Source organism: Chionomys nivalis, chromosome X, assembly GCF_950005125.1.
Source record: "Chionomys nivalis chromosome X, mChiNiv1.1, whole genome shotgun sequence".
NCBI lineage: Eukaryota > Metazoa > Chordata > Mammalia > Rodentia > Cricetidae > Chionomys > Chionomys nivalis.
In genome coordinates, this window is record NC_080112.1 from 134,535,169 (window position 1) to 134,556,436 (window position 21,268).

A 21,268-nucleotide genomic window follows, 5' to 3' on the forward strand; every position below is an offset into this window, starting at 1 on the left:
TCTTGCTAAAGAGGTATCAGCAACCAAGATTCTGGGAGCCTACATTGTTTCTGCTTTACAGAAATGCCATATACTAAAGTGGGAGACAACGGGACCTTCCTCTGAGCTACCAGCACCAGATCAGGATTTAGTCAATAGTGTGAAAACCTAAGAATCCAGGATAGAATTGTTTATGGAGGAAATGAGGGTAGGCAATACAACTGTTACCTTCACAGATGCCCATGTTTCAATGGGCAAAAGGCATATGACAAGATGACAACTGGGGAAGAGAAGCCTGCCCTTAAATGAACAAAAGCCTTCTCGTGGAGAGCCAAGGGCCAGTTCCAAGGCTTGTTTTGTTTTGCTCTGGGGAAGTAGGCCAGAAAACCAAAATGCAATGGAAGCTTCTTGTCTGGTACAGGTGAAAGAAGTGGGCTTTATGAGGCTAAAGAGAACTCGAAGAAAGAAGACAGTCACTTATAAAGCTTTTGGCCGGGCAGTGGTGGCGCACGCCTTTAATTCCGGCACTAGGGAGGCAGAGGCAGGAGGATCTCTGTGAGTTCGAGGCCAGCCTGGGCTACAAGAGCTAGTTCCAGGACAGGCTCCAAAGTTATAGAGAACCCTGTCTCGAAAAACCAAAAAAGAAAAAAAAAAAAAAAAAAAAAAGAAAAGAGCTTTTGGTAGACTCCAAGAGGATCCAGGGGTAGAGTTCAGCCTATATGGTGAGTTCAACTTTTTTTTTAACGGAACAAAACCAAACAAAAACAGACTTAAATATAAAGAAGTCCAATGAGATTCAACCTTAATTATCAAGAACTGAACTGGGAGCTAGAGTGTTGCTCTGGGGTAGAGAGCATATAAGCCTGAGGCCCTGGATTTGATACCTAGCATTGCAAAACTAACTGCAATTGAATACAACAGGTAGCTGGGTGAGCCCTAGCATTGCAAGTTTTCCACGGTTCTCTGATGGTGCTTTGTAAGCAGGAGGCCCTGGGCCTAGGGGTTATAGGTTGGTTCTGGATCCCCAAAGTGCTTCTGTACCTGTCTGTCTTACAGTCCTGGCACTCTGAGCTTGTGGCTCCTTGTCCACAGATGAGACCCTAGCTTGTCACAAAGCAAAGACTAAAATGAAACAACATTCAAGACATACTGCAAAACTCCTACCCGCATACTATAATCTTTTTACAGTGATCAGCTTTCAATAAAATAATGTATTTTGTAAGTTGGTTCATTATAGGGCTATATTTTCTTTTGGTCATGATGCTATATATACTAGGTGGCAACTTAGCCAAGCTAGAGGCAGACTGCTCCGAAGCGGATGCTGACGGGAGTTCCAATTCTAGCCCTGCAAATGTAGACAGCACCACAGTGGGGACTGTCTTGACTGGTATTCCTAAGAGGCCAAGGACAGCCTGCATGGGAAGCCACTTTTAGGCTACGATGGGCCCCATAGGAAGCTACAAGGACCCAGAGGACAACTTTAGGAGCTGCAAAAAAAAAAAAAAAATCAATTGCATCCAAAGTTAGAAAAAGTCAAGTTCACCTTGAAGGACAAAAGTGAGGTGATAAAAGGAGCCAGTCATCAAAAGATCTTACATGATACAAGTTATCTGCCTAAAACTATGGGGACACAAGAAGATATGGTGCTGTGGACAGGCAGGGCAGCGGAGGGTTGTTTCTTATGTATGGTGTTTTAGTTCTGCAAGATGGAAAGTTCTAAAGATCAGTCTCACATGATGGAAATGCACTTGGCATACTGGTCTGCCTACTTAGATATGGTGGAAAGGGCAAGGTAAAAGGTACTTTACCTGAAATTAAGAAAATGGTCACGCTTTTCCTGTGGCAACAGGTGGGAGGAGGCGAGAAGAGGGAACTTGACTTCAAACACTGTCAGCAGCTGTTAAGCTAGCCCAAGAGACTCCTCTCTCTGCCTGGGGAAGGTACCATGGTCTGTCTGCACAGCTGAGGCTCAACTGGGGAGTCATCTGACATACTCCCAAGAGATTCATGGAGATGAAGATATAGAGTCTACAGAGAAATCTACCATGCACCACTCGGAGGGACAAAATGAGAAAGGTACTCCTGTAGAGTTAGCAACCCTATTCACCTAAGGTGCCCAAGAAACATACCCGAGAGTCACACTCTAGCCTAACAGACCCAAATAGGTCTTATGCTACTGAAGCTGGTGCAGAGCGACTCATGCAGGTGCTTTGTTTCTGGGGGCCCTCAAGAAATCTGTCGAGTCAGCTTTAATTGCACACCTCTGGCCCCTCCCTAGGTCATGTTCCAGGAAAGATGACACCGCTGAGAAACCGCTGTGCTCACCTCTCTATGACGGAGCACTTCCAGCGCCAGGAAAGAATAACAAGCATCAACCCACTGTTTCTTTAGACCTGATTCTAGTTTTCCATGGGAGATAGAATTAGATTAATTTCCTTCTTACTCTAAAATTCTGCATGTCTAGGTTCAGAAACTGATGCAAACAATGGGAAAAGGACAGTAAAAGACTTTCAGAAAGGTAAATGCTATTCTTATTTAATGAAAAGAAATCCCAATTACCTAGCACCTCCAAAATATCCATCTTCTAGTTTCCTAATTGTAGAAAGAACTGCAGGATGAATGTCTGATCCATCATTGGCTAATGAAAAAAAAAATGAGTGAGTTTCTTCATCTGGGAGTACAATGTACTGCAATGTTCTCACTAGCACAACCCAATCAAAACCCTTATGGTACAGAAGATTCCCGAGACAGATAGGCCAAACAACTAAGGATCCCCTTTAGTATTTGCCACTGTCCATAGCAATTGTCCTAAACATTTACATAAGAGCCCATGACCCAGCAGATGGAGTTCACGGAATTACTGAGCATGGTGTGTGTGACAGGGAAGGTGAGTGTGGGGCGGCCGGTCATCCGCCAGCAGGTGCACAGATAGGCCAGCTCGATCCTCAGCATCTCCACAATCATCTCGTTGTCCAGGGCCAGGTAGAAGTGATGCTGGTCGGTGAACTGAAAGTTAGAACAGGCCAAGTCAAGGGCCACCCTTCACTTATTCCCACACGACACCAGTCACTCAAGGCAGTGCTGATCCTGAACCTGCTGTCCAGAAAGATGTTTGGTATTGGCCTCAATCAGGCGGCCACTTTCTCTGAGATAAGATATAACAATCTGTCACGTGCCTAGCAGCTGCAGCCACATGGGTACGAAAGGAAAGGTGTGCTCCTAGAACTGCCGTCAGCTCCTCCCACGGGGATAAAACTGTCCTCACCACGGAGGGCAAATCAAAGGGGTAATTGCTACCCCTTTGGGGGATTCTGGGTTTGCAAATACTTTCCAGGTGAGGGAGAGCTGGGACGACTGTCCATCTGACTGATGCCTGCCATAACAATGAAGGTGAAAATCCAACTGTTCTCCTGGCCTCTGTGCTAGCACACTCAGCTCTACATTTAGAATTTGGTACTAAGGGAAATAGTTTGCAAGGTTTAAAGTGGCAGCTACCGAGGCAAGATCCCACAGCCAACCACATGTGCAGGCAGGCAGGGGTCCATGTTGTGTCTCACAACTGGTAAAGTGACCACACTGTCTGTCTTTCTAGCTGCTTTCACTAGGTTAGTTTTCTTCAAGAACAAAAATTCTGAAGATAAGTCAAGAACAAAAATTCTGAAGATAAGTACCACAGCCATTAAACTGTGGGCTGGGGACCTGCACATCAGTCCAGTTGTGTATCATACTGAGGGTCCTATGACAACCTTCACAAGGGTTAGGGACTATGAAGTTTAGGTGATATGAGCCAACTGGTGTGTCACATTGTAAAGCATGTATTCATGACTGGAAGTGATGACATACTCAGTTTGATTCAAGTAACATCAATTGAGCACCTGCTGTAAGCATTTTCTATCCCTCCAGCTGATCCCAGGCATATAAAATCTTTCCATGTTCCAGGTAGAAAAGAGAATTTATGAGAGGACGTTGGCTATTTCTACTGCGGCCACTTTTCCCTTCAGTTTCTTTTTACTTGTTTGTTTGTTTTTGAGACAGGGTCTCAACTGTGGCTGGTCTGGAACTCACATAGACCAGACTGGCCTTGAACTCATGGAGTTTCACCTGTCTCTGCTTCCCCAGTGCTGAAATTAAAGGCATGTACCAGCATGGCCAGCTGGCCTGTTCTTGTTACCTGGGGCGTAAAAGTGAAGATCTGGTTCCTAATTACATAGAGTTTAGAGGTGCCGAGGACACCAATGTGGCGATATGGTCGACCACTCAACTTCATATTCTTATTTCGTCCTAATTGAAATATAAAGGAGAAAGCAGAGTTAGAGAAAATAGAGTAAGAGCTATTTCTAGTGATGTCGGCTAAGTCTGGGCTTAATTTTGTGTCCGACAATATACTCAGGAGTTTGCTTTCCTAATACCACCCATGGCATTTTAAAAAGTGGAACAAAGCTGAGCAGAGAACACATCTCACCCCCTCTCTTCATGCATGGACATGAACAAGGCCAGTTTGTTCTACATGGAGCAGAACTACTAAAAGAACTTTATTAATACTGGCTTTGAATTTATTTAGTAGTCAGCTATAAACTAAACAAATTCAGATTCTAAGAAAAGAGAACTGATTCCTACTTTAGTGGGTACAATGAACATTTTGGGGCACCACAGATAACAATTAGAAGCTGTATCCAGATACTAGTGACTCTTTCAACTGTGACATTCCAAAGGGATTACTTATTCTCCAATACATCTACCAGACAGTGGGGCCCTCCTATGGTGGTATGGGCTGACCAAGCTGAGGGGAATTTGCTTGCCTGCCCATTCTTCATAATGGAGAGGAATAACTGGTTGACCTGCTTAGTGCTCTGCCCAGGTCTTCAGAACTTAGAACAAGGTTTTCCTCACGCCCAACCCTAGAACCAAATATACCCCCAATGCTTCCCTGACCTACCAAGTTTGGCATATAAGTGACTAAGAATCCGGCCTGGCTGGACTTGAACTGGATGCACATCAGCGATACTCTGGACATTTACCCCATGTTGCCACAACAGCCCCTTAATGTGACTGTTTTCTGCCAAAACAGCGACTGCAAACAAGAACAAAGAACCTGCATCAGATCTGTGTCTGCTGCCTCTGCACACTGACACACGGAACTGATTGTCCCTTCTGCCCAGCACCAGGCGTTGCTAGCACATTCCCTGTGCTTGGTTTTGAAAACAGTGGTGTCTGTCCTGCTGCACTCCCTGTTTTTCTGTCCTAACTGCACCTCAACACACACAATATACATATCTGTCAAGTGCCCTCACTATGCAGGACAGGCTGAGAGCTTGTAGAAATAGCCTTCATAGGCTCCACACCAACTTAGCCTATCTGAAATAATGTCTTGCCTCCCTCTGGGTTCACATTTATCTAAATATGCCTTGTGTCCTTTCACATAGGGGTAGGAGTACGAACAGCTACCTAAGGGGATGTCAGAAATCTGGGCTCTTGCTCCCAAAAGGCAGAGGAAATGAGAATACCACAGTGTCTGCTTACAGGGAATGCTTTAGCCTGGGGAAGAGAAGGAGAGAATCTTTCTTTTCCCTAGGAAACAAAGTACGCCTACTGGTGGAGATATCAGTAGAAGCACAGCACAAAACCCCACAGATGAGAAAGAGCACCCATGCAAGCTGGTTTGAGTCCTTGGCTCTCTGGCTGGCAGGGACCTCCAAAAATCCGGGTCCTGGTAGTTGATGCAGAAATTAGTCTTAGCTTAGGGCCACATCAGTGATGACTGGGCGGTATCTATCATACCAGTACTGCCTGTCTTTATGAGAAAGCAGTGTGCTGGTAAAGGGATGGGGTCTGGAAAGGGCTTGCTGAAGAGAAAGCCAGTCACAGGAAGCAGCTGGTATCTTACCCAACTGCAGCAGAGCCTTTCAGAAACTAGAGGGTCTCAGGGCCGTGCTCGGTCCAGAGAAAAAAAGCTAAGCTACTGTTAGGGTGTCTTCCCCAAATCCTACCATTGTATCCATAGGCTGGGGTGGGTGCTGAACATGCGATACACATAAATGCCACAGAGAGCTGAACATTACCCCCTTACATCTACATACCACCTGACGCTTTTTAAACGGTTTTAATACCCATGATCTCATCTTTCCAGCGAACCTTAAGAGAAGCCATGAGAATGCTTAATTAGCCCAAAACAGATGAGGGAGAACTGGAGCCTAACCCCCCTCTTCCCCAGGTCTCAAATAAGATTGCTCATCTGCAGGACTGACCATGGTTTCCCTCAACACTTTGAAAATTACCCCTTCTGAAACTGCCGCTGACAAAGAGAATTGCACATTTATCAAAGCTGCACCACTCCCAGTCTCTGGAAGACTGCGTCTTTCAGGGAGTGATTGTAACTGACACTGGGGAGAGCTTCATAGTCTGACACAATCACATGAGCTCCCCTCCTCTATTCTGAGTGTGGGGGGCATGCATGTGCCATAGCATGTGTGTGGGGGTAAAAGGGCAACTTGCAGGAGTCAATTCTCTTGTTCAACTATATGGGCTTCGGGATTGAACTCCGGCTGTCAGGCTTGGTGGCAAAGTGCTATTATCTCTTGAGGCATCTCACTGGATCTGCATGAGTTTCTGAAACAGCCCGACTTACTTCATGCTAGATCCTCTGGTAATGTTGCTCTGTTCTACTACATCAAAAAAAAATGCTGGGGTGAAGAGATGTCTGAATAGTTAAGGGTGCTCACTGCTTTTCCAAAGGATCCAAGTTTGACTCCCATCACCCACATCAGGAGGCTCACAATTGCCTGTAACTCCAGCTCCAGAAATCCTAACACCTTCTGGTCTCCTTGGGCACTGCACATATTTGCAAAATTCATACTCAGATGTACATGTGCACACACACACACACGCACGCGCGCGCACACACACACATAATTAAAATCAATAGATTAAAAAAGGTTGGTTGAGATCTATTAATATATCCCAGCCCACAGCTGGAAAAGAACTCTTGTAGTTTTAAGAGACAAATTAGCAGAGTATGTATTGACCAAGTGTGGAGACTAAGAAGTGCAGTTGGATCAGCCTACCAGGATGTCAATAATAGGTTCCCACCTCCAGTTGTCAGCTGAGATCCCTGAATGAATAAGTTAACCTATAAGCTTCAGGGAGATAAGCAATATGGCAAATGTTACCTAATGAGAATGTTATGGTGATTAGGTGTACTCTGCATACACTATTGATAAGATGTCAACTTCCAGCTCCTCTCACTGTATCATGGGCATGCTCATTAAAAGGGGCCAGTGGCCCCAAAAAGGAATGCTTTCTTATTTGTTCAATCATGATTTTCAATGTGTGGGTGCACAGGTGTCAGTCAACACAGAAAAGAATACAAGCCTTATCCTTAAGAAGTGTAAAACCTAAGCCAGACATGGTGGTTCATGTCTATAATCTCAGCACTTAGGAGACTGAGGCAGGAGGATGTCTGTGAGCACAAGGCCAGCTTTGGCTATGCATTGAATTCAAAGTCAGCCAGTTTTACAAAGTAAGACTCTGTTTCAAAGGACCAAAAAATATGCAAACGAACAAAGGTATGTAGTTAAATTTAGGAGCAATGTGTTATATACACAGTGGCTGACATTTGACAGCACCTGAGTGTTCTACAAGGTCCTCAAAATGTGTCAGAGCTGCCAGTTCCTTAATAGAGGAAACAGAAGGGATTGCTGCTCTCGGTGCATACCATAGGCCAGGCCTAGATCGAAAGCCTTCTCTATAGCTATCTCCATTGTTTGCAGGATTCCTTGGGGAAGAGCAAGAGTCCCAGCAGCCCTGAGAAATGGCCTGTTGGGGTACCCTTGGAGAGGCAGCCCCATTGGGATTCTTACCTTTTTGGAAGAGGAACTGGCTAAAGAGGAAGGAAGGGAGGAAGCTGGTGGCAAGACCTGAGACCTTCAAGAGACAAATGATCCACTTCACTTGGGTTCTGAGTTTGCACCAGGCTCAGACTCCACTTGTCAGAGTGACAGTGATGAAGAATGATGCTCAATGACTTATTTGTGCTCCAGTGATAATCAAGATTTAGATTCCAGAAAACAACTCCTTTGTAGGAAGTAAATTTGTAGGTGGGAAGAATCCCGTTGCTTTTGGGGTCTGCCTAAGTTATACAAAGTTTCTCATGGATTCCTACATCTTATTGTACAAAAATCACTTTCTTTCTCTCTTCCTTTTTTTTTGGTGGGAAGAATCCCGTTGCTTTTGGGGTCTGCCTAAGTTATACAAAGTTTCTCATGGATTCCTACATCTTATTGTACAAAAATCACTTTCTTTCTCTCTTCCTTTTTTTCTTTGTCAAGGTCTTACTATGTAGGCTAGACTGGCCTTAAACTCTCTATGAAGCCAAAGGTGACCTTGACTTCTGATCCTACTGCTCTTACTTCCCTAATGCTGGGAACTTTTGACCTTCCTGCTTCAGCCTCCTGAGTACTAGGATTACAGGCACGCACTGCTAGAACCCAGCTAAACACCTTTTAAAAATTTTTTAATAACTAGGGAACAATGTTAATGGAAAATTAACATTGATTTTATACATTCAAGATGGACAGTAAAAACGCTTACAAACCTTGTACTACAACATCAGGTTTGACTGAAGTAGCAAATCTTCTATTTAAGGGATCAATTTCACCAGTGGCAAGGAATCCCTAAGAAGAGAGGAGCATTAACATTATGAAACACTGCTTTAGCTAAGATTTTGCCTTGTTCCTACACTTGAAAACAACATATTTGGGGGCTCAAAAAGTCAAAAACCTTTTCTTCATATTTGTTGATTGTCTTTCTCTCCATCATAGAGTATACTACTCAGAATGCTACTAATCAATGTATTGTATGCTTGGTGCTTAGCTCTGAGGGTTACTCAAATACACCCCACACTGTGTGAGTGAAAGAAAGCTATGACTAGTGTTAGCCAAGTTCCTGCATGTGCACTGTCACACCCAAATCTCCTATGTACATCACTGTTCTACAGGTGGAGAAGCTGAAAGCGCTATAGTGAGACTTTGGTTCAGGGCTGCCTGCTTTGGAACATAAAACTCTTGCCATCTTGTTATCTGAGCTCTTTCAAAATATACCTTCTTGCACTTTCTAGGAATCATCCAAGCATCCAAATGGGATGAAGGTGACATGAGATGGAATGGACCTACTGCTGGGCCCATAGGGAGACTTTTATATTGGAGAGGAGGTCTCAGGGGAGTGGAGTTATTTATTTCCTACCTTACATGTACTGAAATCTGAGCTGAAATGCACTGTGCAGACAATTAAGGCCAAATTTTCACTTTACAGGTGAGGCAACTGAGGCCCAGAGAGGTTAAGAGACCTGCTCAAAGTCACTGAGCTGGTTGGAATCAAGACTGGCTTAGAAAAGGATATATGTGAACTGCTATAAATTAAGCCATGACCATGAAACTTGGGAGATTAAACATACCTGGGAACCACCTCAACAACCAGTGTTCCCAGGTGATGTGTCCACTGTGCTATCTTTCATGGTCTTTACCACTCCAGTGCCCCAGTAACATTCTGATGCACTGTCCTCTTCCCCACTTTTATAGGTGGCGAAGCACACAGGCTGGCCAGCCTCATGTGGTCAGTCCCTTTCTTCTTTAGGCTCCTTCCTCACACCAGAATTCTCAGCTGAAGTTTCTCACTCAAGACGGGGGAGATGCATTTTAAAGCTTTTCCAACAGAAGCCTGGAGGCAAGAGGGTATGGGTCAAGAGGAGGGTTGGTGTGGGCTGCGGTATCTGAAGGATGATATGTGCCTGCTGTTTCTTTCTAGTGAGAGATCTGAAGAGCCCTTCTGCTTCTGTGTATTGGGCTGAGAGAGCTTCTAGCCCATCTAATAACTTCCTAAATTCTGTCTCTTCTAAGATCAGATGTGCTAATCTTGGCTAAAAATGTTCCCATGTCTGCTGAGCAGCAATGCAAACAGATTCTAACTATGTACCAGAGATTCTGGTGAGAGGGAGCCAGGGAGCATGGCATGTAGCTGATCTAACCTGGTTTATTAAAATATGGATATGCAAGGCCAGAGAAAAGACAGGGTCCCAAAACAGCCCAGGTGACCTTGAAGGTAATGAAGCTGCACTCGCTATTGGCAGTCACTCAGTACAGAGAACCACTGTGCTTTTCCCAATTTCCTATACTCCAATCAGATGGATGGCTTTCCACCCTCGAAACCCTACCTCTGCCAGCAGGGAGCTAAGGATGTACAAGGACTGTCCCCAAAGATGGGGCAGCTTCCCCAGTGGAATTCGGTCTACCGTGTGAGGGTTCTTGTACTCTTCATCCACCTGGCAGAGAAAATGAACAGTTCAAGGTTAGCAATATCTTATATTAGGGGAACACATTGAAGATTTATAAAGCAGTTCTCAGCCTGCAGACCACTTCTGTGCAATACAGGATGGTGGACTGAGAAGGCAAAAGTTCCTCTCTCAGCATCCCATGACTATAAGCAACAGAGGGGGACTTCAAATCTTGATCTGGTCCTAGGCCAGTGCTCCTCCCATAAGCCTATCTGCGGCCACTGGTGCTGGATGCTTGACTTGCCTGTCGGCAGCAGGAAGCACCATAGTTTTTGTTTGTGGGTGGTTGTGTTCTCATAAAAAAATAACCAGCAGTCTGCATAAGCAGAGTGCATAGCTGGATGTCAAGCCTTGTTTCTTCTGGCTTACCATCCCCAGGGATGTGTGCCCATGCAAGAAAATTACCAGAAGGTGGCACTATGCATTGAGGAAAACCAATAGTGCTGCTGCCACTCCCCAGCCTACCTCCTTCAGAAAGTGGAATTTTCCGGGAGCTTTATCTCATCAGCATAAGCTTCTGCGCTTTTTTGTCCTAGCAATGCCTGCTTGTTTTGAGGACAGTGTCAGCTATATATGGGATGCTCTTCTAAACTCCATGCTTCCTTTAAGGTTTTAGTCATTGAAACATTGATTAGGGTAGTCACTCAAAGGAAATAGAAAACATTTATCCATCTATAGGGGGAAAATTGGTATGACAAATGTTTGTGTATGTGGGGTTCATTCTCAGTACTGTGGATTAATCAGTGATATTATTAATATACTTAGAAAAGATTTATATTTCTTGGTAGTAAATATTTTTTAAAAAAACAAGTTTTACACACACTGAATGGAGTTGTCACTGGTAGTCAATGAGTCAAGAAAGAAATAGCGTGGAAGGATATTCTTCAGAATGTAATTCTGTGGTTGCTACTGGGTCATAGCATTAGGGATAACAAATGTTTTCTTCTTTCTACAGAAGTCTGCATAGATTTTACAATGTATAGGATTACTTTTACAATTGGCTAGCACATTAAATACCCATCAAATACACTGAAATACAACTATTAAGGAAGACTGCAAGAATCTAGAATGAGAACTATCTAAAGAATAGAAAGCAGACAAAATTTCTTGGTCAAAAAAATGAACTTGTTCTGCCCTCTTTTCCACTAGAGTTCAATTCTATCTCTTCATGGAAGAACCCCTCTCCTCCCTACTCTGGTCCTTCTGAACGACCATTTACAGGTGCATGTGTACCCCATCTTTGCTTCCATCTCTCCTATAGCTGCCTCCACCTCCTAGCCTAGTTCCACTTTCACCTTGCCTACATACTCAACGAAACAGAACTACCTTGTGTATTAGTCGCTAAGCTGTGTCAGGCATGGAGTGGCTGCTCACTACATGTTTGATGGACATACCTTCACTAGTCCCCAGCTGTGCACTGAGGGTCCCCAGACAGTGGCACCTTGCCCAAGCATACAAGCTGCATGCCACTGCAGTCCCAGACTTTTTCTAATTTGCACAAAGCTGCCATAGAGGTTTGTAGTATCTTGCAAGATTCCTTCCCAGAGGTCTCAGTATGTGTTATTGATTTGACCAAAGACCCTTGCCAACTCTCACTTGCAAAGCCAACACAAAATGAAATTAAGGTAAAATGCTGGTACCCAGTATATAAGCTAAATACACTGCATAAAGAGGATATTGGATGACAATCAGAAACCTGTCAGTGTGATATTTAGGAGAGAGAGTTGTAGAGTAACATTTTATCATTCACAACCAGCATAATCCACCAGGAAGCAAAGTGTAGCTCTGACCAAGCAGTGACAATGGTCAGTGCATGTACATTTTGGGAAAGCAGGAATGGCTAGTTTCTACCATAAAATAGGGGTACTGTCATTGAAGGTATGCATTTTCTCTTGTTTGGTTTCCACCTTCCTGACATTGATGCCTCAGTACTAGGGAATGAGCAATATGAACAAGAGACATGAAAATGTCACCAAGTGAAGTGCCCCAGACACCCTTCACTCTCATCAGCATTCACTCTATCCATGGCATACAGATACAAATATAAAATGAAGAAATTTGCAGACTTCCTGACACATAGAAAACATCCCTGGAAAATTTCACAACTTAATCTGTATGGTGACGCATGACAGAAGTCTTGTCCTTAACGTATCCTAAGGAAGTTTGGATAATGTGAAAATGTCTGCTCATTCAACAACGAATACAAGGAGTTGGTGGACGCTCGGACCCAAAGGTCTAGGCTGGTAGGAGTGAGTGGAGTCTGGTCCCTGCTCCAAGGCTGTCTTAGACTGGACAGGTTCCAAAGACTCCTTCAGTATAGTCAGGCTCTTTCATGGCCTTTGGTCATGTGTGTATGGGCCTTATTCAAACACAGATTAGGTACAGGTATGTATGCTCCAAAGCTCTTTGCTGCTGCCTCCCTAGGATATTCATGGTCAAGCATGCTCCGCATGTTTCTCAACGCTGTAACTCCTCCTAGGAATGGATGGGAAAACTAGCCTTTAGAAAGCACTTCTGGAGAAAAAGGTCATTTGGCCTAAAAGGTGGGTGGAGAATACCTGAAAGTCAAGCCTGAACCCACTTGGCCTGGATGAGCAGCACGAGGGGCGTGGCACCACTGATTACCTTGTCTGGCGGGATGGCATAGAGTTCTGGCACCAAGTGAATCCCATCTTTGCCTCTGATTAAAATTCCCTCCAGAGCTTCTCGGTATTCTTGGACCTGGAAAGCAGCCCCAGCACGTTTACTGTGACAGAGGTTGTCAGTTCATGATGCAATAGCAATACAACTTAGAAACCAACAACAAACTAGGCCTCTCGGCAACAAATAGGGTAAAACATGCTAAAATATTTGGCTGTAGAAGACTAGAGAGGGACTCCTGCTGACAGTGTTAGGAGGAGGGGGACACCACTGCTTGTCCCTCCCTGAGACCAGCCACACTTGCCAAGTTTCCAGGGAGAGGGGAAGGGTAGCTCCCTGTGAGTTGTGCGCATCCCCTGGACACCTTCTTTAAGACACTGCCATACCAGGTCAGTAGCCTTGACACCTGCTTGGGCTTTTATTGCTGCTGTGACCACCACACACTCTCAACCCCCAGCTACACATGAGTAGCTCTCAACCAGGTCGTGCACCACCTGTATTCTCTGCCCAGCCATGCTATGTAGCAAGAGCCAGTCTCACACTTCACTGTCATCGTTATCAGATCTGGTGAGACACCTGGGAATTTTTAAGGAGGGATTACTTTAAAAAAAGGTTTTCCCCATGTAAAAAAATGGGAAACAATATTATGATGCAGGATATTAGGTCCCTGTATGGTTCCACAATGGATGGTTTGAAAATGGAACAAAATAAAGGGATAATCATCTTAACTGGGATTGACATAAAGTCAATTATAATTATTATCAGTTTGGTTATTCATGCTTTATCCTTTAAAAAGTTGTTTGGTGTCGGTGACAAATACAAAAAAAATTGACTGGGCCTGGCGGTGGTGGCGCACGCCTTTAATCCCAGCACTTGGGAGGCAGAGGCAGGCGGATCTCTGTGAGTTCGAGGCCAGCCTGGTCTACAAGAGCTAGTTCCAGGACAGGAACCAAAAGCTACCAAAAGCTACGGAGAAACCCTGTCTTGAAAATCCAAAAAAAAAAAAAAAAAAAAAAAAAAAGACTGGTAAGATACAATCCTTACTTAGAAAGACATACTAATGAAACCAGGAAAAATATTCACATACAGACAGAGGCATTTGGAGCAGAACCTACCACACCACTCACTGTACTATGAAACTGAAGAGGAGCAGTTCAAGGTTATTAGGAAACCAACCTTAATTTATCATCAAGAATGACCACCAGATAATAGGCATCTCCAAGGTTATTTAGAAGTTAACTGGAATCCTATAGAAATTTTATAGAAATTTTATATTTGAAGAGATTTAAGGAAGCAATAGTTCATATGGTATGCATTCTCCTTTTGTAAAGCAGATGTTAAATTCATGGACCACTTGGAACAGAATTATTCCACGAGACTTAAAAGATTTAATTATAGCAGTATTGGAAGCTGACCCTCAGTTACAATGGAAAATGTGGTAAAGAGATAATTCAGATGCAGATACCTTAGAGAAAATGTTTGAAAAAGTAAAGAAAATTTTGCCTTATTAGGAATTACAAATTGCACCTGAAAACATACAAAGAGGATATTTTATTAAGTACCTAGGATATAAGATAGGTTTACAAAAAATTCAACCATAGAAAGTACAAATCAGGAAATATCAATTACAAACTCTTAATGATTTCAAAAATTGTTGGGAAATAATTAACTAGCTATGGCCTAGAACTCAATTGACTACCCAGAAAAAAGCAATTTACTTCAAAGCTTACAAGGGGATAAGGACATAAATAGTTCAAGAAAATTATCAGCTGAGGCTGAGAGAGAATTGGCTTTGGTAGAAAAGAAACTACAGAATGTACACGTAGATCATTTGGATCTAGAGCTTAATTGTATTCTGGTTATTTTACCTTCTATGCATTCTCCTACAGGAATTCTTATGCAGAGATAGTATCTTAGAATGGATATTTTTAACACAGAGAGTAAAAAATTCAAGAGCCACATAGAAAACGTTTCTGAATTGATTCTGAAAAGAAAATTAAGACTTTGTCAATTAGTAGGAGTAGACTCAACAGAAATCGTGGTGCCTTTTACTAATGCTAAAAATTCCTCATTATGGACAGAAAATGAACATTGGCAAAGAGTTTCCAGTAATTTTTGGGAGGGATTAACAACAAATATCCCCAAAGCAAGAGAGTTCAGTTTATAAAGAAAACTAATTGGATCCTTCCTCACATTGTACAAGGAATACCAATTTCTGGAGCCTACATTCTATACTGATGCAAAAAAATCAGAAAAGGCAAGTTATAAGTCAGGAAATTTAAGTAAAGCAGCTCCAAGTCCTTATGATTCTGTTCAAAGTCAGAATTATATGTTAGTCTCAGGGTATTATTAGATTTTCCAGAGCCTCTTTTGTGTACCATGGATATATTTAACAAATTGTGGGTTTTTTTAACCTCTCCGAGATCTGCTGCATATGACATTTAAAATGTTTAAGTTTTCTGCAGTGAACCATGACCATTCCTAACAATGACCGTTTTAAGTCTCCAAAGGATGATGGGGACCCACAATAATTCCACCTGGATCGTGGTAATGCTACTAAGCTGATAAACAACACCCAAAGACCAGCTTTGGACCACAAACTGATCAGGAAAATTTCAAGGTGGCTAGCTGAGGTGATCCAGCCTCACGCACTACTCCAGTCAGGACTTCAGAAAAGCCCTATACTTTCCCATTACACAGAGACTGGCAAGAAATGATACAGCTAGCTCTCTCGGTACTTGACCATTATTTCAATTTTCTCAGGGTCCTCTAAAGATGCCATTGCTCCACATACATCAGGATGCAGTCTAGAGAACAAGACACCCACATTCCCAAGAGATTGGTTGGGTGAGTTTTGGTCATTCGGTGGGTTATGGATATTTGTCATTATTTAGGTGAGTTGGTTACAAGTTGTTATTGGTAATGGTCAAGAAACAAGCTGAACAAAGGAAATTAGATTTAGGATCTCATTCCAAAAAGAAAAAGGGGGATATAGAAATGATAGGTAGATTGTTGAATCTACTTTTAAACTAAAAAGGCAACTAACTACTAGTCTTAAATATTTTACATTGGTATGGACTTTTGTATATCGATACAAATTTAAGGTTATTTTTGTTACAACATACTGTACATATGTTTCTACTCTTATTTAAGGTACTGTACCTATGCAGCTAATTTAACAGAGTAATGGGCATTTCTAATCTTTGAAAGTTATTACTATGCAGGTTAGTAGTCACTTTTGTCAATCAAACTTGTAGTCATGTTAGGTATGCTTTCAAGGTCAAACGAGATAGATTTTAGATAGACAGGGCTTCTTCAAACACTTCAGAGAGGTACATAATATGACATTTAAGATATTTTAATGTCATAAGGCTTTTAATGACAATGAAACATGTCTGCTCCTGGCAACACCAATCTACTTCCTGCCTCATCTGTATCAGATCCTCGAAAAGGGCCTTCCTAGCTATGAACAAACTTACAATATTTGATATATAATATGTGGACCCTGAATGCACAAAATAGGATGCTTGGCTAACAAGGGGAAGTGTGAACGGAAAGCTCTTGAAAGAAATCTGTGTCTGCTGAGACTGATTAGTGATTTGAATTCGGTGCTGTGGAGAGACTGGAATGCTGCAGCTCCAAAGGCTAGTGACCCTCTAGAACAGCCATTCCTTGCCCACCTCTCTGGTAGAATTAGTATCCTGTGACTAATAATAAAAACCTTCTGGAATTTTTTAATTTATCAAACCACTGGCTTTCACCAACCTAAAAGCTCGACTAGTATCTGGGGCTTACAGAAAAGCTTCTCCTATCTCACTGTACCCACCTCTCTGGTGTACCCACCCCAGCACTATATTTTAAATTTGCCTTTATTTGTGACTTACTTTCTTCTGTAAAACTAAAAAAACCTTCACGAAACTGTTTCCATGTTGGAACATGGAGTTTGGAGTAGCCTAAGTACATGTTCCGGAACCATGGACACTTAAAATGGTTACAGGGTAAACTATCTCTTATGCCCTTAAAAAAATACGAAGCATAGGAATTTTAATCTCATTTCCCCCGTCCCCTTAATTATTGCTAAGTCTATTTTCACTGAAACTCAAAGTTAGTCATTCTGAGAACTTTCAGTACTTACAATAAAAGACAAGAAGGCCCAAGTTAAACTCTTAAACACAATACAAGAGTGAATAATGAAAGGACCTTACCATTTGAAGTTTACTGAACATTGGGCTTTCAAAAGCCAAAATGCATGAGACTACTGCCCACCTCCTTCTCTTCCAGACCCAGGATATGATCAGAATGGGCTCTGAGAAGCCAGAATGAGATCCTGGTCAACAGGATCTATTGGCACTACTGAATGTAGTGGAAACTAGCAGATAGGGTGTACCTGGAGGAAGTCAGTCATTAAAGTTATTCCTGTCCTTTTAACTTATTTATTTCAGTTATCTTGTCACAGCAATAGGAAGGCTACTAACGCTGCAGAGCAGCAGTGTAATCTAAGCTTGTCTTTTTAATAAAATCACTCGGGCTTGGGTGTAGAGAATGGGAAGAACAGGGAGTAAAGCTGGAGCTTGGAGACAGGGGTTGATACACTAAACAAAGTTACCGCCTGCTCTGAAAGGAATAAAAGGAACACCCGTCCAAGATAGACAGGAACTATGCCTCCTAGCTCGTATGCCCTTGTCTAGTTCCCCCAACTCCACTCTTGAGTATGTGCCATACATTTAACCAAGCATGTGATGGAAGCACTTTGCCAGTTCTGTTACAAGACTTAAGGAAGCTTGGCAGCCTATGCGTTTACATTTCTGGGGAAAAGACAACTATGGCATAAAAAAATCTAATGACCCAGAGATTCTACTGCTGTGAAAAGCCCAAGTGAGGCACATGGATAAGAACTAAGTCCCTGCCGCAGCTCAGCTGAGCATCCAGCCTTAGCTGGCAGTCAGGTCTCATTCACCAGCCACGTTAATGGGACCATCTTAGGAGTAGGTCCTCTAGCCCCATGAACTATATCCCAGGGGAACATGAGGAGAAGCAGAGACAATCTGTTCCTACTGGCTCTGCCAAAATAACAGAATTATGAACAAATAAATAAAACAGCTGCTGCTTTAATTCACTAGGTTTCAGAAAAGTTTTAAAAATGGCAACATATAGCTGAAACAAAATGACTCTCTGCTAATAGTGATCAGCCCATCAGTGGGATAACAGGCTTATGAGCACGGTGCCCAGCGTTTTCTCACCTCAACAGGATCACCATTGAAGATTCCATCTATGATTAAGTAAGTCCAGAACACAGGCCATTCACATTCAATGTTTTCAAAGAGCTTAAGTTCAGCAGGGTCATAATGCAGTCGATGAGGGTCCTAGAACCCAACACATAAAAGTTTTAGAAAAGGATGTTACATTTCTTACACAATGCCACTCTGCCTCAGTCAGTGAATTGTTATGATTAGGAGTCTACAATCATGGGGAAATGCTAGTTTGGGCAAAATTTCAGACACTAAATCAGAAATACACAAAGGACTTCTTGGTAGTTTATGACATTAAAGCATCCTATTTCTCTACGAAATAGCAATTTGTCTATCACAGTGCTTGGCAGATGATCTGTTTCATTTATATCATAATTTATATCATAATATTAATCACTGTGGCATTAAAACCCAAGAGAAGGCTACAAATTAGCTTTAGAAAATAACGTGCAAGCCACAGATTTGCTCATCCTTGATTTACGAGTTGGTTTCACATTACCGGCTTGACCTGATGATCGTTGTTTTCTATATAACTCCAGGCTTGCTGACTCCAAAATTAATACTTTCCTTCCCAATATTCAACATGTAATTATAAGCAATAGAGGGAAAATGACACAGTGGCAAGTAGATATGGAGCATGTAAGGAACATAAGAAGCAATATTTAAATACAACCTCTCTTGGGGTTTTATAACCATCCCGAAGGAAGCGACAACATCCATAACGCCCCTGGAAAGGTGAATAAAAAAAAAGCAGAGCTGATGAAATCGAAAGAAATTTTCTTTGCCTTTTAATTTCAACAAGTCAGTACTTCTTCCCCTTTCCCTTGTGTGTTTTCGGTGAGCAAACATGCACCAGTGTTGTTTGCTTTAATGTAAACAGTTCTTTTGAAGTACTAAGCAAAGCAAATTCAGACTTGATGAGCATTCAGAAGAGAACACAGGAGCATTCCATCAGAGTCTGGGGTGAGGCTGCAAATATGCTCCTCAGGGACTCAGTAAATGACTATGCCTTCGCCTACGTGAGGCTTACAGTATCAGACATAGATGCAAAGGTAACCTCACTTGGTAAGGAAAGCACTGACATCTGAAATGGTTGGCTGCTCTGTGTATATCTGGGATGCTAAAGGCTACTCCACAGACTCAATGCACTCAGGCTTCAGAGGCCTCGCAAGACCTGGAGGAGGGGGAAGGAGTTATGAGGTGGAAGTATGGAGGCGGGGCCTCCTGAACTATGTGGTAGCTGGTTCACTGGCTCCTCTCCAGTTTTCCGGGTGTCAGGAAAGTAGGCTGGGTACGATGGTGCCTTATTCCTAATCCCTGGATGCAGCTCTGGATGCCTATTCCCCAGTTTCTTTTGCAGGTGAGGCTGTCCTGGCAGGCTTGGCTATCCCTTGTCCAGGAGGTATGTACAAGTTCTGTGTGGTTCTGGGAATCATTCCAGGGGACTCGACATAGAAGCCATTTGTCCTGTAAGCTCATTACAACTGCCCTTTTAGCTGCAGCTACCTAAATCATCCCCTTTTCTCCACAGGGCTTAACCCTTCCAGTTGCTTTTTTTTTTTTTTTTTTTTGCGAATATGATTGGAGACACTTCAATTCCTTTGTTTGCAACGGACAAAGATACTTCTTACAGAATATAGGTGGGACAATAAATATGGAAGCTCTGACTTAGGAAACTTACATACTTGGACAATTTTATAGATTTCTGTTTGCTGAGAATGTAAGATGGTCTTAGCTTAGTGATCTGTTACTGCATGCAGTAATGGAGTCTCACCATTCAAATTCTTATTGGAATACAAAAATATGAGTTTCATTGTATTTCATAATTTTAATATTTTTATTTTATTTTGTTCTCATTTAACTATTATTTTCTTATCTTCTTCTCTCCCTCCATTGGTTTCTTTTCTCTTTTCAAAGTCAACCTTTCTCCTTTGATGTGACATGTGTGTGTGTGTGTGTGTGTGTGTGTGTGTGTGTGAGAGAGAGAGAGAGAGAGAGAGAGAGAGAGAGAGAGAGAGAGAGAAAGATATCAGCCATTTTACTTAATCTCTGTCCACCTTATTTTTCTGTGACAGAGACTCTCACTGAACCTGGAGTTTACCAATTCTGCTAAACTGGTTGGTCAGCAAACCTGACAGATCCACCCATCTCTTCCTCCCCAGTGCTGGGATTATGGATATGTGCTGCTGGGTTGTGAAATGGTTGCTGGGGATCTGAACTCAGGTCCTCATGCTTGTACAGCAAGCACTTGGATATGTGCTTTTGTTCTGGCAGGGTCTATAGAGCTTTCAAGAGATTCTGTAAGGACTCTTCCTATAACCTCTAAGCAGTGCTTCCCAACCTTCCTAATGCTGTGACCCTTTAATACATTTCCTCATGTTGTGGTGATCCCAACCATAACATTATTTTCGTTGCTACTTAATAGCTGTAATTTTGCTACTGTTACGAAACATAATGTAAATGTCTGATATGCAACTACTATTGGGTTTTCACGAAGTACAGACTGAGAACGGCTGATCTAGGGAAACCACACCATGATCTACAAGGGTAAGTTAGATGCCCCATGTCATCACATAAACGTGGCATTTAATGCAGAACAGGGGGGGCATTGGCCAATGCTTACCTGAAGCTTGGAAATAATTTCATTTTTGGTCACATTCACAAGGTTCGCATCTTCTACTGCAAAAGCCGGAAAAGAAATAATAGAAAGAAGTCCGGCATCGATTTCTTTAGATGTTGATGCTCGTGGCAACATGGAGAAAAGAATTGACTGAATGAAAACAAAGAAGTGGTTTAAGCTAGAGAAGTAGGAATAGCTAGATAGAGTAGCTAGGGTCCATCACCTTAGCCTACAGGAAACGTTCAAAGGAGTTTGTCTATTTGGAGAAGGACTCTGTCTTACCAGCATGGCATCGGCTGGCCACCCCTGCTTACCCAGCCACCCAGACAATGCTTCCTCTTCCTTAGGAGAGGAGGGGGGAGTTGAAGAGAACATGCCAGTCTGAGGCTTGTGCTCAGAACTGCTATCTCCCTTCTTCCCATGCTCACTGATGGGGAAAAACTACAGTGCTGTTTG

General features: G+C 42.7%; 1 protein-coding gene across 5 annotated transcripts in view; it reads right to left on the reverse strand.

Moving 5' to 3' along the window:
• Phka2 (phosphorylase kinase regulatory subunit alpha 2) overlaps positions 1 to 21,268 on the reverse strand; it is a 92,939-nt gene that overhangs the window by 30,498 nt on the left and 41,173 nt on the right. For 4 of the 5 annotated variants that reach the window (XM_057759112.1, XM_057759111.1, XM_057759110.1 and 1 more), the window contains 10 exons: positions 20,816 to 20,962; positions 18,866 to 18,919; positions 18,184 to 18,306; positions 12,929 to 13,024; positions 10,184 to 10,291; positions 8,570 to 8,648; positions 4,916 to 5,050; positions 4,151 to 4,260; positions 2,841 to 2,985; positions 2,539 to 2,617 (listed from right to left, as the gene is read on the reverse strand). In XM_057759112.1, the coding sequence (XP_057615095.1) occupies positions 2,539 to 2,617; positions 2,841 to 2,985; positions 4,151 to 4,260; positions 4,916 to 5,050; positions 8,570 to 8,648; positions 10,184 to 10,291; positions 12,929 to 13,024; positions 18,184 to 18,306; positions 18,866 to 18,919; positions 20,816 to 20,962 (1,076 nt within the window). The remainder of the gene's footprint in view (positions 1 to 2,538; positions 2,618 to 2,840; positions 2,986 to 4,150; positions 4,261 to 4,915; positions 5,051 to 8,569; positions 8,649 to 10,183; positions 10,292 to 12,928; positions 13,025 to 18,183; positions 18,307 to 18,865; positions 18,920 to 20,815; positions 20,963 to 21,268) is intronic. The other variant, XR_009056453.1, reaches the window with a different exon arrangement.